This window comes from Erythrolamprus reginae, chromosome 5 (genome assembly GCF_031021105.1).
Source record: "Erythrolamprus reginae isolate rEryReg1 chromosome 5, rEryReg1.hap1, whole genome shotgun sequence".
Lineage (NCBI taxonomy): Eukaryota > Metazoa > Chordata > Lepidosauria > Squamata > Dipsadidae > Erythrolamprus > Erythrolamprus reginae.
In genome coordinates this window covers 58,004,920-58,028,485 of record NC_091954.1, presented here as the reverse complement: position 1 = coordinate 58,028,485, position 23,566 = coordinate 58,004,920, and the positions used below count along the sequence as shown (strand labels likewise).

Sequence of the window (23,566 nt, the reverse complement as noted above, 5' to 3'; positions counted from 1 at the left end):
AACAAAAAAATATATCTTTGGTGATAACTAATTGAGTTTGAAGTTTTTAAACTTGTTTTTATGTGGCAGTACCTTTCTATATTGTTTCCACTGTGAAGGTTTTTTGTAATTTTGATTTCCACTATTATTATTGCACATTGTGTCATACTATTAAATTGAAAGCTAGTTTGTCCAGGCCTGTAGAGGAAACTAATTATTATACCATCTGTCTCAAGAGAGAAACTTTGTGTATAATTAATTTTAACAAGCTTTACTGGTAGGATATGATCTAACACGTGTTGTTCTTCTGGAAGACATTTGATTTTTTTCTTTTATTCAGTTTGATTCTAGCACACTTCCTGGAAAAATTCCCTGAAACTTTTTTGCCAAGGTTTTTCAGAAGTGGTTTGTCATTGCCTTCTCTCAATGACAGAGGGAAAGTGACTGGTCTAATATCAACCCATCTGGCTTTGTGCCTAAGGCAGGTCTAAATCTCCCAGTTTCTAATTTGATGCTTTAAAAGAGCCAATTGGTTTATTTTGATTGAGGTTTTCAGCTTTGATGATGCCAGTTCCATGTATTTATTGCCAATAATTTCCAAGGATTCAGCTATGTTGATATGCTAGCTATTTGACTGTCACGTTCATCTTCACAGGCATTCATAATAAAATTGTTTTACTTTAGAGCATCAGAGAACAGGAGTAGAAAGATTTACTCCATGAAGAACATGCTTTCAACCTTTTTCCCCTCAATTTTGCCTCATGAATTGCCCACTTTTATTAATAAAACAAAATTGTTCTGAATCAGAATTCTAAAAACTTAAGGATTGGGGCATTGCAATTCTGATCATGGGTCTGTATTTGCATACAAGTCATCTACGTAAGTATAAGGCAGAATGTAGGTCAGAGGAAAATGAAATACAGAAATGACACATTTGAGTACGAAATGGCTGAGTTACAATCCATCAAGCACTTTGACTTCATTTCCTGTGTCATGAACTAGAACAAAGGGCTTTTTTATTGCTAAATGTCATCATCAGTTGATCCGTGTAACAATGTTTGGGTAATCCTAAACTAGTTTTTGAACAGTCATTGTTAAAGCTGATTATCCCAGTACTATCTGTATTTATTTATTTTGTCTTCTTTGACTTTACTATTCATGATCTCTCTCTCTCCCTCCCTCCCTCCTCTCTCTCTCGTAACAAGAAAGAGCGGTAGCAACAAGACTACTATTATTAAGTCAATTTTATTTGTGCAAGTCTTAATAAAAGTATCTGTACTGTCTCATTACATCTTTGGAATGAAAAGACATGAAATATTGTAAGTCTAGCCAATTAAAATTCCTCAGTTAAGTGAATTGGACTTAATCTTAAAATTCTTAGTGTAATGTTAACTTAAAATGAGCTAATTTTAAACTTTCTGAAATATGTTTATCATATTTATATGTGAACGGTTCTCCAAATGGGGGCTTAATACTGTATATCCTGAAGCATAACTAAAAATAAAGTGTTCAAGTTGGAAAATTAGCCACCTGCAAGAATAAAAGCCAGTTTCTAGTTTACAACAAGTATTTTAATTGTCTTAAAGTAAGCAATGATGAAGTATTGTTAGGATCTATAGCTTCTCATAATTATTCTGAAACACATTTTCCCCCAGCTAGAACAGTGGTTCTCAACCATTCTAATGCCGCAACCCTTAATACAGTTCCTCATGTGGTGGTGACCCCCAACCATAAGTCTAGTGTCAATTCTCCAAACAGAGCTTTAAGCTGATTGGCCGAAAGCCCTTAGGGACACTCCCACTGTAAACGCCTGATTGCTCGGATTGTAAAAATAACTTCCAAGGCACCAGAATAGAAGCTTTAGTTCCTAACACTATGGGAAATTTGTCTTTTTCTATGGTCTTAGGCAACATGTATAAAATGGTTGTTTGACCCCCAAAGTGGTCCCAATCCCCAGGTTGAGAACAACTAATCTAGAAGCTAAAATACAAGTATTTTCCAATGTATTGATTTCTTTAATGCCTTTTGCATCCCTGTAATCTTTTTTTTTTTTGCAAATTATTTTGTGTTTGATCAGTAATAATTGAAGATTTGGAATCACAAATACAAATGTTATCAATTTCTTTTGAGACCTGAATTTTCAAAATTCTCCCTGAAAAGCTTTTATGAACTTTAAAAATGAATCTTTTAAAATCCATAACATATCAAACAATAAGTATCAGGTCCTGAAGTACCATAGTTATCAAGAGTCATTTATTTCATGTATAACCTGCCTTCTAAGTAAAAGGCATTAACAATACAATCTGATTCTTAATTGTCTCCTTAAATTCTTTATTATCTTAATGGAATATACTTTAGGTAGGGAAGGATAGATGAAAATAACATGTACTAATGAGCTACACAATACAGTGGTACCTCTTCTTACAAACTGAATTTGTTCCATGACCAGGTTCCTAAGTAGAAAAGTTAATAAGAAGAAACAATGTTTCCCATAAGAATCAATGTAAAAGTGAATAATGCGTGCAATCCCAAAACTCACCCCTTTTGCCTTATTACCACCAGCATTCGGATCCTTGTTTGGGGGGATGGAGTGGCAGAGAACCAGAGGAAAATCATGACTATGTTCTGAGCACCCATTTTTCCCAAGATCAACTGCCGCGGAATATAGGAAGCCTTTTTTAATCGAAGAAGCAGTGCATCTCGTTTGTGCAATCAAACTCGAGAATGAAAGGTGGTGCTGAGGCTGAGCGGCTGAGCAGTCCAACGTTCACCCAGTCTGGAACAACCTGCTTGATTTTGAGGTGGTGCAATTGCAAGGGAAAGCGTTTTTTAAAAATGGAGTCACCTAAATTGGGGAGGGGTCCTTCTCTGGCTAGCCGAAAGCTAAGAAACCGCTTAGGGAGGGGTGGAAAGGTGACAGTGAGGGTAGCCAGGACTCTCAGCCCAATTGGGTCTCTTGTTAAGGACCAAGTCCCGTTTTCCCCCAAGGATGCCTCTCATTAGCATGGGGGCGGGCAGAGAGGGCCAAAACTGAGGGAGGGGGGAAGAGGGAGGGGGGAAAAGAGAAAGGGAGAAAGAAAAGAGGGAAAGAGGGAAAGAGAGAGCGGGGAGAGAGGGAATGGGAGAAAAGGAAAGAGAGAGGGAGACAGAGAGGACAGGATGGGGAGAGGAGGGAGGGAGAGAGAGTCATACACACGCAGAGGAGAAGGAGGGCAAGAGAGAGGTAGAGAGGAGGGAAAAAGAAACGGAGAAAAGGAGAAAGAGAGGAAGGGAAAGAGAGAGGGTGGAGTGTGTGTGTGTGAAAGAGAGGGGGTGGGAGAGGGAGAGGCTGATTGCCTCTCCTTTGCAATGATACCCGAAGCTGCCTGGCTCCTGTGCTTTGCCTTGGCCGCCTCGTCCTCCTCTTCATCCGAGGTAGCAGGTAAGTCTGCCCCAGTCTCAGGTGGGACAGGGGAGAAGGTCGAGAGCCAAGCCAGCCCCTTCCCTCTCCTTCCACCCCGCCGCCAAATTTGTCCTCAAAGGTGCTCCCAATGCCTTTTCTCTGGGCTGGGGCAGCGCCTCTCCTCAAGAGCCCTGAGATAGGGCTGCTGGGCTCCGCTGCGCCCTGGACGCACCCGGCAGCTTTGCCCGAGGATGAGAGAGTGGCTGAGGGATGAGAAAACATGGGTTTCTTTCTTTTTTCCTTCCCCTCGTCGCTTCAACCTTCTCCTCAAACGCTGCCTCCCATCCCTGCCTCATGCAGCTTTGCAGCCTTGTGTTTCCCTCAAGGTTTGTGTGTTTGTGGATGGGGGGGCTTCCCCATCTTTCCTGGAGCTGTTGGCCCCCCAACTGAGTGTGTTTTCGGGGTGCGCTGGGCTGGCAATGGGCTGGCCATCAGGATATGGATAGATGGTTAGATGGATGAATGGATGGATGGATGGAAGGAAGGAAGGATAGGTAGGTAGGTGGGTGGGTGGGTGGGTGGGTGGGTGGGTGGGTGGATGGATGGATGGATGGATAGATAGATAGATAGATAGATAGATAGATAGATAGATAGATAGATAGATAGATAGATAGATAGATAGATAGATAGACCCCACCTTAGTTTCCTGAGGGCCAGTCCATTGCCAGCCCAGCACAGCCCAAAAACATGCTCGGTCGGCGGGGGCAACAGCTCCGGGAACATAGCCATGATTTTCCTCCAGTTCTCTGCCACTGGGTCACTGCAGGGAATCCCAGCAGGAGTGGAAAGCAAATGGGAAATCACAGTGGTGGCAGTGATAAGGCAGGGAAATCCCTGCAGCAGTAAGAGAATGCATGCGCAGTTAGAGAAACCACGCACCCAGGCTCAGGTTCATAAGATGAAAATGGTTCTTAAGAAGAGGCAAACAAATCTTAAACTCTGGGTTTGTACCTCAAAAACTTTGTATGAAGAGGTGTTCGTAAAAAGAGGTACCACTGTAGTTTCAGACTGTTAACAAATAAATTGTTTAACTTAACTAAAATGCACATGAACCAATTTAAACGATAATGAATATTATTACTTCCATTTTGTAATTTCTGTTTTCTGATCCCTCTTGTTTTAGGATTCAACAATCTGACAGAAATAATTCATCAGGATGCTTTGGATACTTCAGCTCTTGTTTTCACCACTCCCAACTCCTGCTTTGATTGGTCTTATTACTTTTGGAATAACAATTTTTCTATGGCTGAATACAAAACCCAAACCAATTCTATTGCCTGTTGACCTCAACAACCAATCTGTTGGCACTGAGGTAAAAGAGATTCAGCATCTCTTTATATGTGAATTTTGTATTTCCTCCCCACCCCAAATGTGACCTTTCCATTAAAACCCTCAAGTTTTTTCCAAGGAAGTGAACCCAGTGGGGACTTAGTCCAGCACTGACTATATTTGTAAACTAAGTCAGAAAAACATGAATTCAGATTGATAAGAGCAATAGCATTTAGACTTATATACGGCTTCACAGTGTTTTACAGCCCTCTCTAAGTGGTTTACAGAGAGTAAGCATATTGTTCCCAACAATCTGGGTCCGACCTTTTACCGACCTTGGAAGGATGGAAAGCTGAGTCAACCTTGAGCCTACTGAGATTCAACCTGCCAAACTGCTGTCAGATGGTTATCAGCAGCAGATAGCTTGCAGTACTACACTCTAACCACTGCACCACTGAGGTTATGAGGTTTTGAAATGCATTTTCTATGAAGATACAAATTAACAGTAATGATTTCTTGATACAGGGAGGAGGTAGAAGAAGTGTATTTATGCCTGAAGGAGAACCTGTGTCTTATTTATTTGAGGATGCAAAGACTTTATATGAAGGATTCAAAAGAGGACGTGCTGAATCAGGTGAATTAGTCCAGAGCACACTGATACGTGAAAATCAAATGATCACTGATGTCTAGATACTTTCTATCATGATATTAATTTGAATGGTTGGCCTTGCATCCTACCACAATTGAAATGGGTTTTGTAGCACTTTTCATTTTGTGGCATTTAGCAAAAGCTATGGAAGAACTTTTTTTGGCATGTTGCTTTATAGTTGCATGTTGGAAAAACTATAGTTCATGATATCTCTAGAATATTTAGAGTTAGAGTTAGGGTTATGGTTCAAACGTTTTTGCCTTTGAATCTGAAACACAACACAGATCTGATATTAATTAAACATTAACCTGATTTGAGATGTCCATTGCACATAGGCTCAAGATGCTTTTTTGACTTACAGTATTAGGGAGAAGACTAAACATAGCATCTTCCCTGTTAATGTATCCTTTATTTATTAATTTGTATCCCACTTTTCTTATTTTTATAAATAACTCAACATGGAGAAGATATCCAGCGCACCTTACTCCTCAGATTTTCCCCACAACCAACCTCTGAGGAGGTGGGGTAGACTGAGAAAGAATGATTGGCTTAGTCATGAAAATCTTCAACCCTCGTGAGAATATCTCATCACAGATAATTTATTTTTCTTTGGCCTAATTTAATTTCCAAAGAATACAGTGTTGCCCTGCTGTGTTAAATAAATCAAAATACCAAGCTTTGGTTACCTCCATGCTGTTTATTCTCTCTTAGTTAAGGCACTCCTTTGTTTAACTATGACAATGAACAATAGAACAGAAATAGTGAAATATATCTAATAATTAATAACTTTATATATGTGTGTGTGTGTGTCACAAGGTTTTGGTTTTTTTGCTGAATTTGAAAATTAAGGGAGACTAGGATAGATCTATTTCGGCCTTATTTTGGCCTCATCAGCTACTCATACCCACTGGGACTTGAACCTGCAACCTTTGCCTTGTAAGGCAGAGAATTATCCACTAGGCTACACAGGGCCACCATCAGGAATTTTGGGGCCCCATACAGCCTAAGTGTCTGCCCCCCCCCTGCCATTTTAAAACTATTTTAAGTCGCCAAGCCACTCCATCCCCCGGGGATCATTTCCCGCTTCACGACAAGCGAGGCGGTCCCATAGGCCAGTGTTTCCCAACCTTGGCAACTTGAAGATATCTGGACTTTAACTCCCAGAATTCCCCAGCCAGCGAATGCTGGCTGGGGAATTCTGGGAGTTGAAGTCCAGATATCTTCAAGTTGTCAAGGTTGGGAAGCACTGCCATAGGATATTTCAGGAACTGGGTTAAGCCGATTGTGTGGACTCGTCCAGGAGAAAGAAAGAAGCGGGAGTGACAAGGGAAAGAAAGATCCTGGCATCGGTCAGGCTGAGCGAGGCTTATTTATGGCTCCTTGGCACTTCTCCCTTCTTGTTGACAAAACCATGTGCTTTCTAGCGAGGGGAGAGGGGAGGGGGATCCCACACCCGGCAGCCACCGGAGAGGAGCTGGAAAGGACGAGGGGAGAGAAAAAGCAGGGTACCAGCAGTCAGGCGGGTGTCTTGAGGGGGCACTCCCATCTGGAAGGAAGGGAAGAAAGGTGAGGGCGAGCTATGAAGGAAAGAAGGAAGGAAGGAAGGAAGGAAGGAAGGAAGAAAGGAAGGGTAAAAGGGGCAATCAAGAGAGGAATGGGTGGGAAGGAAGGAAGGAAAGAGGGAAGGGACAGGAACAGAGGAAGGGTGCAAGGAAGCAAGGAAAGGTGTGAAAGGGGAGAGCAAGAGAGGAAGGAGTGAGGGAGGAAAGAAGGGAGGAAGGAGAAGGAAAGCAAGAAATGGAGGGAGGGAAGGAAGGAAGGAAAGAAAGAAAAAAAGAAAGAAAGAAAGAAAGAAAGAAAGAAAGAAAGGGGGAAGGGACAGGAACAGAGGAAGGAAGGAAGGAAACTTATAAAAGGGGAGAGTAAGAGAGGAAGGACTGAAGTAAGGGAGGGAGGGAAGAAGGTAGGAAGGAGAAAGAAAAGAAGAAATAGAGGAAGGGAAGGTAAAAGAGAGAAAGAAAAAGAGAAAGAAAGAGAAAGAAACAAAAAGAAAGAGAATGAAAGAGAAATTAAAAAAGAGAGGGGGAATGAAAGAAATGGAAGGAGGGAAGGAAGGAGAGAAAGAAAGAGGGAGAAAGAAAGCAAGAGAAAGAAAAAAAGAATGAAAGAGCAAGAGAGAAAGAGAGAAAGAAAGAAAAAGAAACAAAAGAAAGAGGAAAGAAAGAGAATGAAAGAGAAATAAAAAGAGAGGGGGAATGAAAGAAATGGAAACAGGGAAGGAAGGAGAGAAAGCAAGAGAAAGAAAGAAAGAAAGCAAGAGAAAGAAAAAAGAATGAAAGAGAAAGAAAGAAAAAGCAACGAAAGAAATTGTGATTCCCCACAAACCACCTACCCCTCTACCACAAGAGGGAAGCGTCCGAGGCGCCGGGCTTCCCTTTCTCCCTCACCCGCATCCTTGCCGCGGTGACTCACCAGGAGAAGGCTGGAGACCCACGCGGCTCCTCGGGGGGCCTTGTGGAAGAAGGCGGCGGAAGCCCCCATGGCCGGCGCTGGGTGTGAGGAAGGGTGATTTCTGCGCGGGCGGAGGCCGAGAGCTGAGAAGGGCGCACCTTGCCTACCCTTGCCGGAAGACCTGCCCATCTAGCAGTCCCGCTGCCCCATTGCCCGTCAGGGGATGATGGGCAAGGGACGCTTCAGGGAAGGAGGGGAAGGGCGGGAAGGGAAGGAGGGGGCTGGCGGGGGTTTAGGAAAGGGGAGCCCGCCGGGCACGAGGGAACGCTGGCCGCGCGGGGCTCCGAGGCCAGCCTTGCAGCTCATCGTTGGGAGGAGCCGAAAACCACCGGGAGAGGACTGGACTCAGCAGGAGAAGCGCCGGGCCCACCCCCTCCCATTATTCAATTTCCATGGGCCCGTGATGCAACTCCCAGTAGTCCCAGTCTATCGGCTGCCCTGAGGCTACAATATCCAATCCCTTCAGCTCTGCACCAGGGAAGGGTTACATATTTTTGTGTTGAATCACCCTGGTGTATTGAAGGAACATCACAGCTCCTTATTTGCCTCTTGACACAAAAATATGTAACCCTTCCCTGGTGCAGAGCTGAAGGGATTGGATGCTGTAGCCTAGAGGATAATTATCTGCCTTACAAGGCAATGGTTGCAGGTTCAAGTCCCAGTGGGTATGGCTAGCTGATGAGGCCAAAATAAGGCCGAAATAGATCTATCCTAGTCTCCCTTAATTTTCAAATTCAGCAAAAAAAAAAACACCTTGTGATACATACAGATAGAATTGTCGACTATCAATAAAATTAACTGCCTTGGAAATGGCCCTGGGTTGGGCCGAGTGGCAAATAAGGAGCTGTGATGTATATGTCACATGTTTTTTTGCTGAATTTGAAAATTAAGGGAGACTAGATTTCAGCCTTATTTTGGCATCATCAGCTAGCCATACCCACTGGGACTTGAACTTGCAACCTTTGCCTCGTAAGGCAGAGAATTATCCCCTAGGCTACAGTATCCAATCCCTTCAGCGATATATTTAAAAGTGTCTAATCAACATTCAAACAGGTTAAAATAAAATTCCTTTAGAGGAAGTATATTCCTGTGCATTTAGATTAAAATATTTAATTCTACAGAGAAACCACTGTAAAGCCTTGCACTTTAAAGGCACTGTTTAGCAGCTACAATATATGAAATTTTATTGAAAATTTCATTAAATTAAGCACACTGAGATTCAATAATTTTCAGTATTGCTTAATCATACATTTTTCTTTTTGCAGAAAATGGTCCGTGCTTAGGATATCGAAAACCGAAGCAACCATATCAGTGGCTATCTTATCAACAGGTTGGTTCTAGAGAAATGTGTATGAAGAATCCAAATATTTTGCAAATATGAAGAAAAATCAATTTTCACTTCTATCTACAGGTCCTGGACAGAGCTGAATATTTGGGATCAGGCCTTTTGCACAAAGGATGTAAACCTTCATCAGATCAATTCATTGGCATCTTTGCTCAGAATAGGCCAGAGGTACCTTCTTGAACTATAATAGTTATCTGAACCAATTAATTTAATTGCAGGCAGGCCTTGATTTAGCAGCTACAATAGGGGCTGGCATTTCAGTTGGTAAGTGATGAAGCTTCCTCAATTTATTTTGTTTCTTGGAAGACATCTAAGAGGGTCACAATTTACAGTCATGTGACTGCAATGCTGTAACCATTATAAATGTTAGCCAGTTGCCAAGCACTCACAATGGGTAGTACAATGGTTTTAATATTGAGGATAGGTGATACATTACTTATTTTCAGGTTGTCATTACTTTGAACTGTTGGTAAACAATGGTTGTATGTTGAGGAATTATATAAACAATATTGTTTAGATGGCTGTATGTTGAGGACTATATAAACAATATTGAACACAACAAGCATTCTCATAGTATAACAACCTTCCCTCCTAAGTAAACTGGGCAGGAAACACAACTAGATGAACTATTTCTACTATATTGTAAAGCTACATTAACAGAATCTTGGCAAGACAAAAAGTACAGACTTCTTGCTATCAATTTTAACTACATGATCCATGGTACAAGGATTTTATGCATTAACCAGTACTCACTCCCCATAGTACTTTTTTGCATAAGTAATCTTGGCAAGACAAAAAGTACAGACTTCCTGCTATCAATTTTAACTACTTGATCCATTAATGTGGATACTTTAATTATTAGCAGTTAGTTGAGCCATAAAACCATAATGTAAACATTATTTATTCTTATAGGAGAATGATCAACCTACGTGTAGAATGATACATTATTTTTTTCTGTTTTACTAAATAGTGGATCATCTCAGAGCTTGCCTGCTACACTTACTCAATGGTAGTAGTTCCCCTTTATGAAACTTTGGGTGCAGAAGCAATTGTGTACATTGTCAACAAAGGTAATTTATTTTCATTTATTGGATTTATACCCTGCCTCTCTACAAGTGTCCATGTGCTGCCATTTTCCTTTCTTCCCACAACATCATAAAGTAGATTGAATTACCAAATGAACTTCCTTAGCTGATGATGGATGGAAACCTGGGTTTCCAGGATTTTATGCATTAACCAGTACTCACTCCCCAGAGTACTTTGTTGCATAAGTAAATCTTGGCTCTGTAAAATTACTCCAGATTCATTAGTTTGTTTATAACTTGGGCAATGGTATATTTTAATATCAGTTCTGTTCAGCATGTTAGAAATAAGGCGAGATTCAAAACTTTTAGTAACTGAATCTGTGGAATAACATCAAAAATATTAGATTCTGAAACCTCATTGAGCTTGACAAAGTCAGCATCACAATAGCAAAAATAATGAAGTAAAAAGAATTGGTTCTTTAATTTCAGTGATTCAATGACCAATAATAAATTATTTGTAAAAAAAAAGTGATTAAATAAACAACTTAACAATAGAGCTTGTTAAGGTTAATTGTCCAGAAAAGGTTTCTCTTGGGATAAATATAGTCATAATGAGCTTCCTCTGCCAGTCTGGACAAGCTATCTTCTCCCTTAATACATGGTACAAGCTTCAGAAGATCAAACAACGATAGCCTGATGGTTCCTTCATAAAGCTATATAGAAAGAATAATTAAAATAATAATAATTATTAATAATATTAACGAGGACTGAGATTGTTGGGGGCAATATGCTGCCTCGTAAACTGCTTAGAGAAGCAGCTCTCTACATGGGGCTACCTTTGAAAAGTGTTCGGAAACTTCAGATCGTGCAGAATGCAGCTGCAAGAGCAATCATGGGCTTCCCAAGGCATGCCCATGTTACACCAACACTCCGCAGTCTGCATTGGTTGCTGATCAGTTTCCGGTCACAATTCAAAGTGTTGGTTATGACCTATAAAGCCCTTCATGGCACCGGACCAGAATATCTCCGGGACCGCCTCCTGCCACACGAATCCCAGCAACTGGTTAGGTCCCACAGAGTTGGCCTTCTCCAGGTCCCGTCGACTAAACAATGTCATTTGGCGGGACCCAGGAGAAGAGCCTTCTCTGTGGCGGCCCTGACCCTCTGGAACCAGCTCCCCCCCGATATCAGAGTTGCCCCCACCCTCCTTGCCTTTCGCAAGCTCCTTAAAACCCACCTCTGTTGCCAGGCATGGGGGAATTGAAAATTTTTTTCTCCTTTCCCCCTAGACTTATAGAATTTATACATGGTATGTTTGTTGGTATGATTGGTCTCTTAAATTGGGGTTTTTTATATTACTTTTTAATATTAGATTTGTTACATTGTTTTTTATTGTTGTTAGCCGCCCCGAGTCTTTGGAGAGGGGCGGCATGCAAATCTAAATAAACTAAACTAAACTAAACTGTACAGAATTGTGAAATAGTGTATAAGTCTAACTGCTATTAATACCCTCCCTCCTGCTATTTTCCTACATTAGACCAATCTAGGTTGGAATTGTGATGTTTATTTGAGAAGGTAGAAAGATTTGACCCTGCTACGAGGACAGTTTTCTTAAAACAACATTTTTTGGGGGGGGACAACATTTTGGGGCACTTTGATTTCATGTTTTGCTTCCTATAATTGGGAGGGATAATGCAATTTTATTTGTTTGTTTGTTTGTTTGTTTGGACTTCTAGGCCACTCTTCTCTGTAGATTTGGGGCAGCTTACAACATAAAAATGAATACAAAAAAATGACATATGAGAAATCCAAACAAGATCTATAAACTAATCCAAAAACCTAAAACCCATTACAATATTATAAAATCCAGTTAAAACTGAAATGAATATAGATTAGGACTGGACAAATCTAAAGTTGTATCATCAAGTCATATGGCCTTGGGTGTCCTTTTTAATCTCCCCTAGATACTATCAAAAGTAGGTTGCCAAATCCGGACAGCATAAACTGCAAAATAAAGTTTATCCAAAGTAGTTATTGAAAGTGTTACAGAAGTGAATAGCTTTATTACTTAATAAGATACTATTGACAAAAACGTCAAGGAGGGAAGCATTCTAGTAAGCAAAATCTGTCCTTGAGTTATGTATTTCCTCATCTCCCACCTGGAAATTAGATGGAACATTCTAATTGTCTGTATTCTTTCAGCTGACATCTCAGTAGTGATTTGTGATAAACCTGAAAAAGCAGAGAAAATACTGGAGAACTGCAAGCAAGGAAAAATGCCAGTACTAAAGACAATTATTCTGATGGATCCTTTTGATGACAAACTAAAAGAAAAAGGAGCTACGTTGGGAATTGAAATACTTTCTTTTCAAGAAGTTGAGGTACTGAATGGATTTTTTAAAATAAACCATTGCTTTACTGAAATTAATTTAATTTAATTTAATTTATTAGATTTGTATGCCACCCTTCTCCGTGGACTCGGAACACGGAATATTTAAGAATAAATATGCTCATTACAGTCTCCCTTTGTAATTTAATCTTGAATCTTAGAACAACATAGCCTGTTCTGATTTAACTATAGTTATATAAATCATATACCAAAATGTCCTATCTGTTAGCGACTGCTTCACCTTCAACCGCAACAACACAGGAGCACAAAATAGATTTAAATGTCAACCACTCCAAACTACACTGCAAAAAATACACTGCAGCAATAGAGTAATCAGCTCCTGGAATACACTATCTGACTCTGTGGTTTCTACTCCTAACCCCAAAACTTTTAACTCTAGACTATCTACAATTGACCTCTCCCCCTTTCTAAAAGGTCTGTAAGGGACGTGCATAAGTGCACCATTGTGCCTACCGTCCCTTTCCTTCTGTTCTATTGTCTTCTATCATTACTTTTTATCATTACTTATCTAATCTTTTATTTGTACAAATTACCATCCTATAATTATTTGACAAATACATAAATAATAAAAATAAATAAAAATTTTGAAATGCTATATTCAAAGACCACTAACATATCCTAATGTTTTTGGAATAAGTTCGCGGAGAGGGGCGGTATACAAATCTAAATAATAAATAAAATAAATAATAAATAAGTTGAGCTATTTACATGTATTCTTTTTTTGTAATTTTTTTTAAATTAAAAAAAATTCCTATATGTATTGTTTTTAGTTTTTATAACCAAATAGTGTAGCATTTGACCTATACAGTTCTGAATTCACAGTATCTTAGGCTGGACACACACCCATCCTCTCCCTACTCTACATTTATTTTTACAAACATAAATTATCAGGCAGATTGGGGTGACTTTAAAATGTTGTCTCTGTTTTTTAATCTAAACATTAATATCATGTAATCATTCCTATCTTTTTGCCTTGCAATATCAAATAAAACAGTAGGTAATATGTTGTATTAGAAAGTTAAAATTATGTGACATTGTCACCTGGAAGTCCATTCTACTATGACTTTAATATTAAAAATATCTCCAAAAATACACCTTCTCCTTATATAAGGAGGTGTCATCCTTATATAACAGTATTATGAGAACACCTTATTTTTTATTTATTATTTTTATTTTATTTATTAAATTTGTATGCCACGCCTCTCCGTAGACTCGGGGCGGCTCACAACAGTAATAGAAAAAACTATGTACAATACAAATCTAATAATTAAAACTAAAAACATATAATTTAAAAAAACATGCACACAACATACCATACATGGGGAAATTATCTCAGTTCTCCCATGCCTGACGGCAGAGGTGGGTTTTAAGGAGTTTATGAAAGGCAAGGAGGGTGGGGGCAGTTCTAATCTCTGGGGGGAGCTGGTTCCAGAGGGTCGGGGCTGCCACAGAGAAGGCTCTTCCCCTGGGACCCACCAAACGACATTGTTTAGTTGATGGGACTCAGAGAAGGCCAACTCTGTGGGGCCTAATCGGTCGCTGGGATTTGTGTGGCAGAAGGCGGTCTCAGAGATAATCTGGTCCGATGCCAGGAAGAGCTTTATAGGTCATGACCAACACTTTGAATTGTGACCAGAAATTGATCGGCAACCAATGCAGACTGTGGAGTGTTGGTGTAACATGGGCATGCCTTGGGAAGCCCATGATTGCTCTCGCAGCTGCATTCTGCACGATCTGAAGTTTCCGAACACTTTTCAAAGGTAGCCCCATGTAGAGAGCATTACAGTAGTCGAATCTTGAGGTGATGAGGGCATGAGTCTACGTAGAGGGGTGGCAATCAAATCAAATCAAATCAAATCAAATCAAATCAAATCAAATCAAATCAAATCAAATCAAATCAAATCAAATCAAATCAAATCAAATCAAATCAAATCAAATCAAATCAAATCAAATCAAATCAAATCAAATCAATGAGTGACCGTGAGCAGTGAGTCCCGATCCAGATAGGGCTGCATCTGGTGCACCAGGTGAACCTGGGCAAACGTCCCCCTCGCCACAGCTGAAAGATGGTTCTCTAATGTGAGCTGTGGATCGAGGAGGACACCCAAGTTGTGTCTGAGGGGGTCAATGATTCCCCCACAGGGTTATGGATGGACAGATGGAATCGTCCTTGGGAGGCAGAACCCACAGCCACTTATCCGGGTTGAGTTTGAGTCTGTTGACACCCATCCAGACCCCAACAGCCTCCAGGCACCGGTACATCACTTTCACTGCTTCGTTGACTGGACATGGGGTGGAGATGTACAACTGGGTAGCATCTGCATACTGATGATATATCACCCCATGCCTCTGGATGATCTAAACCAGCGGTTTCATGTAGATATTGAATAGCAGGGGGGAGAGGACCAACCCCTGAAGCACCCCACAAGGTAGTAACCTTGAGATCGACCTCTGACCCCCCACTAACACCAACTGCGACCGACTGGAGAGGTAGGAGAATCACTGAAGAACAGTGCCTCCCACTCCCAGCCCCTCCAGCCGGCGCAGAAGGATACCACGGTCGATGGTATCGAAAGCTGCTGAGAGTTCCAGAAGCACAAGGACAGAGGATAAACCCCTGTCCTGGGCCCGCCAGAGATAATCCATCAACGCGACCAAAGCAGTTTCTGTGCTGTAGCTGGGCCTGAATCCTGACTGTTGAGGGCCTAGATAATCGGCTTCTTCCAAGGACCGTTGGAGTTGGAGCACCACCACCTTCTCAACAACCTTCCCCATAAAGGGAAGGTTGCAGACTGGCCGATAGTTGTTAAGATGGCTGGGTCCAGGGAAGGCTTCTTGAGGAGGGGGCGCACAAGTGCCTCCTTGTAGGGATCCGGAAAGGACCCCCTCCCCAAAGAAACGTTGACAATATCCTGGACCCAGCTCTGCTGGCGGAGACCAGCCAGGAGGGACATGGATCCAGTAAGCAGGTGGCGGAACTCACAGCTCCAATGGCCTTGTTCACTTCATCAGGTGTCACCAGATCAAACTCTTCCCAGACAGGTGGATAAGTGCGGGCCTCAGTCACCTCAACTGACTCATTGTCAGTCGACTCTGTTATCCAATTGGAGTCGAGGTCTGGGCGATTTTATCAGCGAAAAACATGTTTAAATCCTCAGCACTACTCTGTAAGGGCTCCCCAACCCCCCCCCCCTGGTTAAGAAGGTAGCAGGTCATCCTAAACAGAGCGGCCGGGCAGGATTCCGCTGATGCAATCAAGGTGGCATGATATGCGCATCTTACTGCTTTGAGCGCCACTTTGTAAGTCTTAATAAAAGCTCTTACAAGTGTTCGATCGGATTCAGACTTACTCTTCCTCCATCGCTTCTCTAGATGTCTCTTCTGGCGTTTCAACTCCCGGAGCTCCTTGTTGAACCATGGAGCTCTACGGGGTCTAGTGCCGCGGAGAGGTTGCAACGGCGCAATCCGGTCAAGAGCCTCCACTGCAGCCTTGTTCCAGGCCTCAGCAAGAGACTCCATTGAACCTTATTAGGCCAATACCCTTTAGTTCATGATTTTGTGTCACACAATGGACCAACATAAATGGCAAAATTAGATAGGAAAGTGAGAGCTGTTTTACAATAGTCTATATTGGTAGGCCATAGTATCCCCAGTAGTGAATTACCATATTTTTTGGACTAGCTTTTGGAAAGGAAAACAAGAAAAAAAAATCTGCCTCAGGCTCCCAGCAAACAGAAAACAGCCTGGTCAGGTTCAGCACAAGAAGCTGGCTGTTGGATGGCTGTTAGCACAAGAAGCTGCCGGTTGGATTGCTTTCTTGGAATACTGACAATCAGCTGTTTCAGGCTGTGGGAATTGCCATAGCCCCCTATCACTGCCTCTGCATGCTCCATTTTTAGTGTCCATTCCAGTACCTCATTTTCAGCCCATTCCAGGCAGCAGCAATCTCCGCTGCTTGGAACGGGCAGAAAATGGGGCACATGGATGCCGGAAATGGGACACACAAATGCCAAAAATGGGGTATGCAAAGGTGGCAATAGGTAGTAGCAGCAATCCCCACAGCCTGGAACAGGTGATAATTGGTATTCCAGGAGGTCAATCCAACCACCATTCAGCTGCTCATCCTATGTCAGGCTGTACTGAAGCTGACCAGGCTGTTTGCTGCAAGGAGGCAAATTGCTGGGAAGAAGAGGCTGAAGGGTGGGGGCCAGCAGTTGGGTGGGACTTCAGTTACATTCTGTCTATAAGATGCACAGCCATTTCCACCCATTTTGGGGGGATGAATGAATCTTATAGTCTAAAAAGTATGGTGTATAATTTAAGTTTGCATTGTGTAATAAACTGTGGGTAGTCCTCAATTGAATGAGTCCAAAATTTCCATTGCTAAGCAAGGCAGTTTTTAACTGACCTGTGTCTCATTTTATGACCTTTTCTGTGATTATTAAGAACATCACTACAGTTGTTAAACACAGTCGTTAAGCGAATCCAGCTTCCCCTATTTGTTTGTCAGAAGCTTCCTGGGAAGGTTGCAAATGACAATCATAGGACAATAGATTGCCAAGCAATCAAATGTGACTGCAGGGATATTGCAACAGTCATAAGTATGAGAAGTGGTGCTAAGTTATTTTTTCAGTGCTGTTGTAGCTGTGAACAATTATTTAATGAATGGTTGTAAGTTGAGGACTAACTATACTTTTATTGGTCCTGAGTCTTCCCACATTTAGATATAACGAGTTATTAGTTGGACTTTTATATATTTGGGAACGTATCACTGAAAATATATTTCTGAAGTTGCTTCAAGTGCAGTTTTTCTCCTTCCCCATACAGGCACTAGGAAGAGGCGATTATACCAAACCAGTTGTAAGTACTAATTTTTCCCTTTGCTTGTCAAATTTTGCCTATTTATGTCCAGGTGTAATATTAAATACCTCTTTGGATTAAATTGTTATCTCATTTCAGCCTCCCAAACCAGACAATCTCTGTGTTGTTTGTTTCACAAGTGGCACAACAGGTGGGTAATTTGAAGAAATGTTAGGTCACATTCTTATTTATTTAAAGAATGTTTGACCAAGATATTAACAATATATTTACTGATTGAACAGAAATGCTTCCAATATAACTTTATGGCTGCTTTCAGATCAAGATTCAAAGGGGGGGAAATGAATTCTGCCCTAGTCAGATAATTCTTAAACCAAGTCTTTCACCATGATTGCATGTTGATTACTGGAATCCAGAAAAGATGCATATCTTTTAAAGGTTTTTTAACAGAAGTAATGTGTGTACTCTTAATCTATTGTTGTCAAGCTGGTGCAGAAGTTGGTGATAAATTAATGGCTTGCCACACTATCTATAGAAAGCCTGATGTTTATGGGAACTTGGCAGAGATGGTTTTCATGAGGGAACAGGTGCAGCTACAAAGCACCACCTGGGCAGAAGTGGAGGAAGGACTTGCCATGCTGGCACAATCTGAATGAGCAATGTGACAGGTTTGTGGGTGGGAGACAGGGGATGTGAACTTTAAACAGAGTGGGAAACTCAGATTCAGGTTTCCCAGTGTATGTCCAGGATGGCTCCAGAAATAAACTGGAACTTGGGGAGTATTTTGACTTAAACTCTGATTGTGTTTGACTGTTACGAGAAACCTTGACAGTTGTTCACTTTTGTCCTTTCAATCTGTATCTGCATTAATAGCTGTTGGTGCTAATTATTTAGAAGATTTTGAAAGGCTATCACATTATATACCTTTGAAAAGTATTACATAATTGCTGAATGATTTGATTCTGATTCACGTTTGTTCCTTTGAACAGCATGGTTCAATAAGATAAAAATTAATCCTTTCAAAAATATGAAAAAAAGATACCAGAAATCTGAATAGGATCAATTATCGCTAATAAAAAAGAGCTATTGAATCTTGTGAAAGTTCAGATCAGGAATTTGCTTTAAAATATAATTTGCAAATGACTTAAAGGCAGAAGCGGGCTACCATTCCCAGCCCAACCCGAATGGACTCTGATCGTGCCCCCGCTTCCCCTTCCCTTGCATGTGCAGAAGCTGAATCCTACGTGAGTGCAATTTCTGGGGGATTTTTTGTTTCTGTGCATGTGCAGAAGCAAAAAACCATGGAAATGGGCAAACAAGTAAGTGCCCGTTTGCCACTTCCTGCCACTGTTTGCCCCACCACTGCCAACTTGCCACGCTTGCCTCTCGCTCTTGTGGTGAACGGTGGTGGCACGGGCAGTGGGGAGAGCCAGTGCGAGAGGTGAGCAAGGGGCAAACGGCAGGAGAAGGCAATGCTCACAGCAGGGCAGGGCAGTCATAGGTCAAGGAAAGTGCCGGTGGCGCGTACACTCATGTGCACACCCGGCATCGCTATTGGTGCTAGCCTACGCATTACATGGCCGCCACTGGAACGGCATTCCCCATCATTGAGACTGGGGCCCACCACTGCTGAAAGGGCACAGTGCTTTGAAAAGAATGAGAGTAAAGTGTATGCCTATTTTAGCACCTACAGTGGAGGGGAAAGTATTTAGTCAGACACCAGTTGTGCAAGTTCTCCTGCTTAAAAAGATGAGAAAGGCCTGTAATTGACATCATAGGTAGACCTCAACCATGAGAGACAACATGAGAAAACACATCCAGAAAATCACATTGTCTGATTTTTAACGAATTTATTTGCAAATTATGGTGGAAAATAACTATTTGGTCACCTACAAAGAAGCAAGATTTCTGGCTCTCACAGACCTCTAACTTCTTCTTTAAGAGGCCCCTCTGTCCTCCACTCATTACCTGTAGTAATGGCACCTGTTTGAACTTGTTATCAGTATAAAATTCACCTGTCCACAACCTCAAACAGTCACACTCCAAACTGTTAAAAATCAGACAATGTGATTTTCTGGATGTATTTTCTCATGCTGTCTCTCATGGTTGAGGTCTACTTATGATGTCAATTACAGGCCTCTCTCATCTTTTTAAGTGGGAGAACTTGCACAACTGGTGTCTGACTAAATACTCTCCCCCCCCACTGTATTTAGAAGATGCTGAAATTGAGTTCCTAATCTCCTATATTATTGATACTAAGAGCAGGAGCTGCTAATCATTTTATTTTGCTAGCTGTGATTTTTATTTTTCACAAAAGGTCTTCAATACAGCTTATGAGACATGGTGGCTCAATGGATAGAATGCAGTACAGTGTTCCCTCGATTTTCGCGGGAGATGCATTCCGAGACCGCCCGCGAAAGTCGAATTTCCGCGAAGTAGGGATGCGGAAGTAAATACACTATTTTTGGCTATGAACAGTATCACAAGCCTTCCCTTAACACTTTAAACCCCTAAACTGCAATTTCTCATTCCCTTAGCAACCATTTAGATTATTACTCACCATGTTTATTTATTAAAGTTTATTAAAAAAAATATTTATTAAAGGTGGACGAAAGTTTGGCGATGATGTATGATGTCATCGGGCGGGAAAAACCGTGGTATAGGGAAAAAAACAGCAAAGTATTTTTTAATTAATATTTTTGAAAAACCGTGGTATAGCCGTTTCACGAAGTTCGAACCCGCGAAAATCAAGGGAACACTGTACTGCAGGCTACTTCTGCTGACTCAGCCTGCCAGCAGTTTGGCAGTGCGATTGTCACCAGCTGAAGGTTAACTTAGCTTACTGTCCTTCCAAAGTCGGTAAACAATCTAAACCTAGATTGTTAGGGGCAACCCCTTAGAGAAGGCTGTGAAGCAACATATAAGTAAGCGCTGTTGCCATTGCTATTAATTCAGACATGAGAGTTGGCACTTATTTTGCATTTTTTTAAAGTAATTTTATTGTGACTTTTTAATTATAATCATGTAATATATTATATAATTTGTAAATGACTTAAAGGCAGAAGCGGGCTACCATTCCCAGCCCAACCCGAACGGGCCCGGATCGCGCCCCCGCTTCCCCCCTTGCATATGCAGAAGCTGAATCCTGATTAATTTAACCGCAGTCACAATTTTTAAAAGTATGTTAAACCTGTTGGAGAAAAGACAATAACATGATCTTGAGTCCAAGTGTGTTCCAATCCAGACTGCAGATCTTGCAATTCTCATCAATCTACCCTAGGCACCTGGTATTCTTCTGTAATACTTTAAAATTTCAAGAACAAGAAATAGTAGGGAAGGGATAATAGCACCACACTTAATTGTATAACTAATGCTTATCCTCCATATTAATCTACCCAGGTTTCATGGTTTGGGAAATCCAGAACAGGATACCATGGTCTTTCGAGACTGAAGGATGCCAATGCAATGCCAATAATAGCTAATTGTGCCGAGAATAGTGGGTGCTTTAGAGTAAAATTTGGTAATATTTGAAAAAGAACAACCAATATGCTTTTAATCTAGATTGAATTTAATCCTTTTGAGAGACAGGTCCTTGAGAACCAAGAATATATTTTTCCCAAATATCTTTTTAGGTAACCCTAAAGGAGCTTTGCTAACACATGGAAATATTGTAGCAAATGTTGCTGCCTTCCTGAAGTTAGTACAAGTAAGTTTTAATATTTTACAATAGTTTTAATTGTTGTTAGTTCATGATTTTTAGAAGGGAAACTTTTGTTGTCATTTTAGAACAACTGAAGTAGTGAGCACTATGATCCCAACTATTGATGCTTCTTTTCTTTCCCCAGACTGCTCATAAGTATAAGACATCAGATTCAAGCATATCATACCTTCCTCTAGCTCATATGTTTGAAAGAACAGTGCAGGTAAATGCCTTTCTAAGTTGTATTTTTTCATAATCAAAGCTCTGCGCATTTACATATCTAGCACACATAAATAGAAGAATTTCAACTGCATTGTTGTGGCTCTCATCTTGGTGCCATTAAATTTTTGGACCATTCATTGCAGAACAACTGTATATGAAGCTTTTTCTTGATTTTCAAAAACACTTATGAGGATTAATTTAGGTAATACATGTCATTTACAACTTAGACTTTATTGTCACTTTAAATGTATGCTAATTGGCATATATTGAAATGAAATTTTGTTGCATATGTCTCTCAAAGGTTCCCCACCACCAATATACAAAACAAATAAACAAACAATATGCATATGCCCACCTGCCCACATATATTATACGAAACAGAGAAATAACACAGTCTAGTTCAGATGTATACACGTACATAGCAGTAATGGGCAGCCAAAAATTTTACTGCCACACTGTGGGTGTGGCTTATTTTGTGGGTGTGCTTGTTAGTCATGTGACTGGGCAGGAGTGGCTTGCTGGCCATGTGACCAGGTGGGAGTGGCTTGAACGATCATCATCATTCAAGTGAACTGTGAAGTCCTCGACTTACAACCTTACCAGTGTCTCTCTATGTAGCTAAAATTTGTTTCGCGTTTCTGGTGCTCTCCTTCCTGGATCACTCCCTTCCTCAGGCTGGGTAGCTAGGTAAACAGGAGGAGGATGGGAAGGTGGTCAGTTGGAGCTGGGCGCACAGCTTCATTTATTTTGTGAGCTGCCCCGAGTCCTCAGAGAGAGGCGGCATACAAATCCAATAAATAAATAAATAAATTTCCATTGGTGGAACTGTGTTCCACCCCGTCCTGCCTGCTGTCCACCCCTGGTACATGGCAAGAGAAACAAACCTTGTGAATTTATCAGGCGGGTGGCATGGAGAACAAAGATGTAGAATTAGGTAGTCCTGATGGAAGTACAGTACTCCTCCCTTTCAATTTGTGACTTGCCCTTAATACCAAACGTGAAGGTTTTTTGTAGATTAGATCCTTTGGTTTCAAGAAGGGCAAAATTAGTTCTTCCCATATGTATGGATATGATTGAACTGTTAATAGTCACATCTTTAATCTATATGATCTGAAAATGATTTCCTAATAATACTCTTTATTGTGATTATAATCAGTAGTCTTCTTTTCGGTCTAATCATGTCATCTCTATCTAATTTTATTTTTGGATATCAGCTAACTCTTACGAAATGGGAATGCATAGGTTTGCAGAAGGTTGAACTTAATTCTCTTATTGCCTTCTAGTCTGCATTATACAGCATTGGAGCAAGAGTGGGATTCTTCCAAGGTGATGTTAAACTTCTTGCAGATGACCTGAAAGCATTGAAGCCATCAGTATTTCCAGTAGTGCCCCGGGTGCTCAATAGAATATATGACAAGGTAAAACAATGGTTTTATGCTAAACTATCTTCCTTTAAACAAATATGTTTAAGGGAAAACAAATTACTGTTAGAAAAACAGTTGCTAACAAATATTGTAAGGTTTATATGCTACCATGTATTGACAGAAATAGAAACAGAGATACTTTACTATAAGAGCCCTCCACTCGCAACAGAATACCCTATGCAATTAGACTTACAATCCTAGCAGTAAAGGGCAGCCATTCGCAGCCCTACTGGAAAATGGGAGAGGGGGCGAGGAAGCCTTTCCTTCCTGCAGGATTTCTTTCCACTGGCGCCTCCCGGGTGGGATGGATTGCCACCGCGCAGGACTCTGCCCTGTGGCTACCGGCTGGCTGCATCGGCAAAAGTGCCCCCGTTAGTCTCACCCAGGAGCTGCCAGAAGAAAGATATCTGGAACTAAATGGGGCACCCCTGCTGATGCAGCCAGCCGGCAGCCACAGGACTGTGTCCTGTACCTCGGCGGCAGTCCATCCTGCCTGGGAGCCACTAGAAGGAAGAAATTCTGCAGGAAGGGGAACAGCTTGTTGGAAGATGATGTGGCTCCCACTTTGCCCACTTGACAGGAAGAACGGGGAGACTCTGGCAAGCAGGCAAAGCAGGAGAGATGTCATCTCCCCAACGAGCTTCTCTCCTTCCTAGGTGGGATGGTGAGATTCAGCTGCTGCACATGCGCAGAAGCTGAATCGCACGTGCACACACATCCACCACTGGCGGTGATGAAACTGCGCATGCAGCTTCATTTCCGCTGGTGGAAT

General features: G+C 41.4%; 1 protein-coding gene across 4 annotated transcripts in view; it reads left to right on the top strand.

The window, feature by feature from the left end:
* ACSL5 (acyl-CoA synthetase long chain family member 5) overlaps positions 1 to 23,566 on the top strand; it is a 58,774-nt gene that overhangs the window by 8,424 nt on the left and 26,784 nt on the right. For 2 of the 4 annotated variants that reach the window (XM_070752707.1, XM_070752710.1), the window contains exons 2-12: positions 4,545 to 4,733; positions 5,216 to 5,324; positions 9,116 to 9,180; positions 9,262 to 9,363; positions 10,166 to 10,265; positions 12,423 to 12,601; positions 17,458 to 17,490; positions 17,590 to 17,641; positions 21,081 to 21,154; positions 21,294 to 21,371; positions 22,654 to 22,788. In XM_070752707.1, the coding sequence (XP_070608808.1) occupies positions 4,578 to 4,733; positions 5,216 to 5,324; positions 9,116 to 9,180; positions 9,262 to 9,363; positions 10,166 to 10,265; positions 12,423 to 12,601; positions 17,458 to 17,490; positions 17,590 to 17,641; positions 21,081 to 21,154; positions 21,294 to 21,371; positions 22,654 to 22,788 (1,083 nt within the window). In that variant the 5' untranslated portion in view covers positions 4,545 to 4,577. Of the gene's footprint in view, positions 1 to 319; positions 461 to 1,184; positions 1,299 to 4,544; positions 4,734 to 5,215; positions 5,325 to 9,115; positions 9,181 to 9,261; positions 9,364 to 10,165; positions 10,266 to 12,422; positions 12,602 to 17,457; positions 17,491 to 17,589; positions 17,642 to 21,080; positions 21,155 to 21,293; positions 21,372 to 22,653; positions 22,789 to 23,566 lie in introns of those variants that run through there. The other 2 variants (XM_070752708.1, XM_070752709.1) reach the window with 2 other exon arrangements.